At 39.6% G+C, this 6,637-nt stretch overlaps 1 protein-coding gene across 1 annotated transcript in view; it reads left to right on the top strand.

The window, feature by feature from the left end:
* The first annotated feature begins 1,746 nt into the window (after positions 1-1,746).
* The window catches only part of LOC135223856 (uncharacterized), an 18,074-nt gene continuing 13,183 nt past the window's right edge, over positions 1,747-6,637 (top strand). Inside the window, exons 1-5 of the mRNA XM_064262750.1 lie at positions 1,747-1,906; positions 2,229-2,469; positions 2,956-3,121; positions 3,781-3,972; positions 5,385-6,246. Coding sequence (XP_064118820.1) covers positions 1,792-1,906; positions 2,229-2,469; positions 2,956-3,121; positions 3,781-3,972; positions 5,385-6,246 — 1,576 coding nt within the window. The 5' untranslated portion in view covers positions 1,747-1,791. The remainder of the gene's footprint in view (positions 1,907-2,228; positions 2,470-2,955; positions 3,122-3,780; positions 3,973-5,384; positions 6,247-6,637) is intronic.

Genomic DNA, 6,637 nt, shown 5'->3' with positions numbered 1-6,637 from the left:
TTGTACAGAGAAACAATTGTTGAGTATCAGTATACTGTACTTTAATATAGTAGAATTCCTAGGTACTGAATAACCTAGAGATTCCAATTCCAGATAAATTAGACCAATCATAAGCTTTAAGTTTTAAGTTCCGTTCCAGACTTGCTTCTGGGAATAATCTCCGGCAATTTACGTTTTAAATCTCATTCCTGCATTTGAGACAAGCCATTTCTACAAACGCCCAATTAATTTTATCTTTTTTTTTTTTTCCAGTTTTTATAGTTTTAACAACATGAGTCGAACTAGAATAGTCGATAGTTTCGATTTTCGCCGCAAGAAACGCCACCGGTCAACTTTCCTGAAGTACTGTCTTTACACAATAGTTATTTTTATAAAAATTATTGGTAAACTAAGCAGAAGTGGGTTCTTACTCTGAAGGAAAACCTACAATCAAGTTCATTGTCCATCGTAAATTACGGAAATGTGCAGGGCAGGACTGCCAAGCTTATGAAAAGTCACATGACAATAACAAGAAGTATTTTCTGAACCTGTAATTCAAGACAACAATGATTATTTTATTACAGTAATACATTATCCTGGCCGTGATGTTTGTAGTATTTGTTAATGTTTGCGATTGATAGTTTCTTTCAATGTTGTTTAAAACCCAATAAACATGAGGGGAAAGTGTTTAACGTAGACTACACGTCCCTAAGCCGACATTAGGCCAATCGTTAGTGGAATTCCTTGTTTTTTTTTTTTTCTTCTTTTTTCTTTTTTCTTACACATTTAGGTTAGGCTGACCATTAGTTGAAATTATTATAGGTATATTCAAGCTATATATATATATATATATATATATATATATATATATATATATATAGGATATTAAAAAATCTAAGTCGAACACGTGGGAGTATTATTTCCACAGCAATCTCTCCATAATTTAGGCTCTCTCTCTCTCTCTCTCTCTCTCTCTCTCTCTCTCTCTCTCTCTCTCTTCTCCTCTCTCCCTCTCTCTCTCTTCCTCTCTCTCATTAAACCCCTGTTTTGCATACCGTGTTATTCATCCGATTCCAATTAAATGACCAGAGAGAGAAAAAAAAAAAAAAAAACAGAGCAAGGGAGAGGTGCCATATCTGGGCGTGTCCTTTGGTGCTCATGCGTGCCAAACCGTCTTCTTAAGAGTCCAGACCTAAGATGACCTCCGCTTCAGGAGAGTTCCCTGACTTCCCTCTCTCCGCTCAGTCGAAGTCCAGCATCGGGGAAAGGGAGATCAGGCTATAATTTCGCGAGGACCCTGACCATCCTGGACTTTGTGCTGAACAAGGCAGCCTAAGCCTATATAGGAAAGTATAGGTCTTAGTTTTTAGACCAGTCAGTTCCGTTAAGTCGTATAGGAATCTATCAGATTTAAACATTCAATTGTAATGTGTATATTTAGGATAAAATAATGAGTTCTTCCGCGAGATGTATATTCAGTATATATACTGATGATATGTTAAATACTTGTGCTGTGCATATGTAGGACTATGATTGCGTATACACACGCGCGCGAGGAAAAAGATTAAACCCATATATGAGAATTTCTTAAAGTTATAACTTTTCGTATCTAGAAAGCGGAAATTCAGTTCGAAACATTTTAAAATAATATTGAATTTTTGCGTGTGCTTTTACATCCCTTTTCGCGGTTTTGATAGATAAAACATCACGATACAACGTAATCATCAATCTCACGTTACTCGGCATAAAATCAATTCTTTCATTTTGGTGAACAGGATCACCAACAACAGCTTCCTTCGCCCTCACGGTAGAATGTCCGACAACTCCACCAACACTTCCGATGTTGGAGATGACGGGAAGTCTTCCGAATTCACCTGGATTAATACTCATTTGCGTATTTATTATCTGTTGGCCATTGCTATCACAGGTGAGTATATAAAGTTTCCCATTCGTTATGGCTTAAGCGTATAGCGATGTATTATATGATAATAATCAAGGCAAATAATTCTAGTTTAATACATACTAATGTATATATAGTTAATTTTGTTTTCAATTCAAGCATAATTTATGTATTCATTTCGAAACTCACAATTACTTTATTTTTTTATTCGTGACAGTTTGGTTTTCTGTTAAATGAACGCTAAATTAAACTTGTACATAACTGCTTTTACGTTCTTTGACGAAAGGAATTTGTTTTCATGCATGTTATAAGCATAAAGAAATTGAAATTTCATACAATTCCCATCCAGGCATTATCGGAAATTCCATCAGCATGGCGGTGTTCTTGGGAACACGCCTGAAGAACCACTCCTCGTACTATTACTTGGCGTTCATGGGCGCCTCGGACACCCTCTTCCTCAGTTTCCTCTGCGTCCAGTGTCTCCTGAACAGCCAGGGCCTCCAGTGGCTGAGGATCGAATTCCTGTCCTCCTCCGCCGGGTGCAAGATGATCAACTACGTCATGTCGACTTGCACCAACATCAGCGTCTGGTACGACAATAGAGTAGGCCTATGTGTAGAGTCTATAGACCATGGGCCACAGTCGTGAATCTAGATCAGAGGTCTTAACCGGTGGGGTCGTGACCCGCTGGGGGGTCGTTTGGGGGTTTTTCTGTGGGTCAGAAAGGGTACGGGAGAATATAATTTATTTTCCTATGTTTGAATTAGCCAGTGGGGCTTTCACTACCAGATTGGTGAGCGCAACCTTTTACCTCCCACCAAATTTTTCATTTTATTTTCTATTTTTGTGCATAGCTTTATCAATAAACTATGGTCTTCCTATCATTTCATCTAGCCTTTTTACAAGGTTCACCTTTTATAAATGTATTATAGGGGTTATGATAATATCCTCAAGAGTCGTATGATGCAACAGGTTAAAAGAACCACTGATCTAGAGACTAGACCGATGGTGAGACGTTCTTTGTGAGCAGTTTTCGAATTATATGACTAAAGTAATTCGATTTTTTTTCCAACCAGGCTGACAGTGGCCTACACAAGTGAAAGGTGCATCGCTGTCCAGTACCCGCTGCTCCGTGCCCAATTGTGCACCGTAGGGCGGGCGAAGCTGGTCACGGCATTCGTAACTGTATCGAACGTTATAGCTAACCTTTACGTGTTTCCGACTGTTGGCAGACCACCTGGCGTAAGTAAAAGAATAAATAAATAAAATAGAATTGTCAATAAGGCGTTGGTAGGGCGTATTTTATTTGGCGTATTTTTTAATTTTCCTCCTGTTTGTAATTGAATACCATTGTCATGATTCCTTTGTGAAATATGTTTTAGTGAATAACTAATGTAGCACAGTTTTACATACTGTGCCTAGGCCTAGTGTTTGCAGTCTGATGGATATTTCAAATGTAGTATATATAAGTGTTGAAATTTCGTATCCCATTCAGTAGGTACATAACATTTAATCCACTAATTCTCTAACTATTTGAAACGATTTCTATTATATCAGCTTAATAATAATAATAATAATAATAATAATAATAATAATAATAATAATAATAATAATAGGGAAAAACTCTGTATCGCGAGAGTATATATAATGTTCTAAAGGGTCCACAATAATAGAAAGTGTTAAGAGTCCATGTATATTTTTTTAAAAATTATACATGGACTCTTAACACTTTTTATTATTGTGGACCCTTTAGAACAAAATAACAATAATAATAATAATACGACCTGGTGCACACCGATATACCACCTACATATCTACCCGTAAATAACACGACCTATAGTGCACATCGATATGCCACCTATTTATCTATCTATAATAATAATATATTTTTTCCTGTCAAGTTCGACAACTGCGGCTACTTCGAGGAGTACCTCCAACTCATCAGGGTGGTGTCGGTGGTGGACGCGCTGGTCATGATGGCGTTGCCGTTCGTCTTGATCGTCTGCATGAATTCCATGATCGTCTGGAAGTTGTGGAAGCTCTCCGACGTCTTCCACGGATCGGCCGGGACGCGCCATTCATCTTCCAGGACGGTGAGTGTGAGCCTGGAAACTCCAGCACAGATTTTACGTATAGGGGAATTAAGTCGTTGTTGGTGTGAGACTAGGTCTAATTTATTATTGTTCATCATAAGTTCTTTTTCAGATGCTTGCATTATAGGGATTACTTTAATAAATTGGTAAATTAGGTAGTGAGTCTCTCTCTCTCTATCCATATCTACCACTCACCTCAACTCTCTCGCCCTTCTCATCTCTCTCTCTCTCTCTCGTAGAAAAATCGGCTTGACGATGAAAGAACGAAGGAACAGTATATATATATCCAATTTGTTTTTCGTCCTCTACCGTAGAAATACATGCATATATTGCATGGAAGTAATACTAATGATAATCTGATGATAATAATTTCAACTTTTCCATTATGCAAAAACATGGAGAAATAATTTAAAAAACAAAGAAATGATTAAAGCTAGGACTAGCTGAGCGGAGCGGAGCCGACACTGGTGATCGCTCCGGGCAAAAGCGATTTGCTTGTGCCGTCATGCACTCCTCTCTCTCTCTCTCTCCCGGTGACAGTCGGGATTAATTAATAATAACAAAATAATGTGGCAACATTTGTTTCTTCTACCTGTTTTTATGATTTCAAGACAACATGGGTCTAGCGGTTTTATCTTTTTCCAAAGAGACGGAGAGAGAGAGAGAGAGAGAGGAGAGAGACGGGGAGAGAGAGAGAGCAAGCAGAAAGAGAGAGAGAGAGAAATTGGAAGGAGCGAGAAGACTCTCTGCACCGCACAGCTTTGCGTCGGGAGAGTCTCTTAACAGCACCGCATAATAAGGGAGGGTGCGACGCTGTTTACCACTGCAGCGCCAAATGTCGACACTTGTGGGCTCCTGTTCATATTTCCCCTTAACATCGAATTCAATTTTGGCAGGAAGCGCTTGGGGGCGGGCCATATCTTCTTCTTCTTCTTCTCTTCTTTTTTCTCTCTCTCTCTCTCTCTCTCTCTCTCTCTCTCTCTCTCGTCAGTTTCGTTTACTCGTAAGTTATTGCAAGAAGGAATTGATTTTAAATATAAATTTCAATAATGGTTTTCTCTCTCTCTCTCTCTCCATTTATATATTTCAAATACGATTTTTTTCTTTTTGTATAAATTGTTTCGATAATATCTGATAGACCGACGAGTTTGAAACTTTCCAGGAATGTTTTACAGGAACTTTATGTGATAAAGTCGTAGTTTCTAAGCTATCGAATGCTTAACTAATGTAAGTAAACGCTATCATTCAAGCCTATATATAGGCCTATAATCCCAACCAATTGACCTATAATATAGCCTCACGTGAATGTGTGTACATAACACTCATTTTGCGATATGTAGAATTTATGTATGCATATTAATTCATTTTTTTTTCTTTATTTGAATCGTTTTGCACACATTTCTCTTTCCCAGTTCGACGGAACAGGAGAAACGCCACTATCTCCCATTCCAGCTCAAAGCGCTCAGCGTTACGCGTTCCCGCAAATCACCCTAAATCCACCGCTGAAATTAGACAGGAACAATTCCCCCTGCGTCTGGAAGCCGAGCGCTGCTATCCCGCCGAACGTGATCGAAAAGCCTCTTCCTTCGCAACCACAGCCAGATGCTGCAAAACCAGAATGCAGCGATAAACAGGGCAAATATGAGGCAAATGTATCGAAGATAGACGAAGAGAGTGAGGGAACGGAGCCATATTCGAATACGGGTGAGAGATACGAGGAAATGAATCTCCCGGCCGAGGGCAACGAGAAAGAAGACGACGCCCCTGCGAAAGACGATCAAGTTCGAGAGGACATCGAAGCTGTTGTTCCGTTTCGCAAAGCGAAGAGATCGTCGTCGGTGGGGCGTGGCGACGATCTGGTGCCATCTTGCGAGCCCAACGAAGAAGAAGAAGGCTTAGAGCAACCAGGACTTTCCAGCGAGAAAAGGGATGGCGGAAAGAAAAATGACAAAAGCGAGAAGGTGTTCATAGACGTCAATATCAGGGTGATCATCGATAACGGACACGCCGTGAGCGCTAGAGGAGATCTTCGTAATAAGAACGTCGGAGAAGATGGCGACGGAGGTATACTAGACCTGGTGAGAAACGAAGCAAAACGTAGCGATAGACCTCCTGCTGCGTGTGGGAGTCAGGTCACTAGAGGTCAGAGTAACGCCAAAAGGGGGCAGGGTGCTGGCGACGAAGGGGAAGACGAAGGTGGTAAAATCAACGTTGATCTGAGCAAACCGCGTCGATTGGCAACTGTGGTTGAACTGCAACCAAGGCAGAACAAGAGTACGTAATATTATGTATTCATTTATCTAAATATTTATTTACTTATTGGTCTTTTCAAAGCATTGATGACTAGCTGTTGGGTGATAAGAACACTTGTATAAGGCGCTGTGGTACTTGGTCAGCGTTTGAAAAATAAAGAGAGAAATAAGATTTACTTTTTGACCTTAAAAGGTCAAGGTTGATCTTGGGCCATATGATAAGGTCAGTCACGGGTTCTCACCTCCCCATGAAATTAATATTGCAATTTAGAAACAGATTGTTTTTTCTTTAAACTTGGGGATACAACACATATTTTATTACTGTTATTGTGTATAATGTCATTCAGGGATGCAAGCACTGGTTAATTATCTAAAATGTGCCAGGCACAATTATATTAGGAGTTATGTATTTG

The sequence above is a fragment of the Macrobrachium nipponense genome, chromosome 10, assembly GCF_015104395.2.
Source record: "Macrobrachium nipponense isolate FS-2020 chromosome 10, ASM1510439v2, whole genome shotgun sequence".
NCBI lineage: Eukaryota > Metazoa > Arthropoda > Malacostraca > Decapoda > Palaemonidae > Macrobrachium > Macrobrachium nipponense.
The sequence above is the reverse complement of the archived record's forward strand: the minus strand, read 5'-3'. Positions and strand labels throughout refer to the sequence as shown.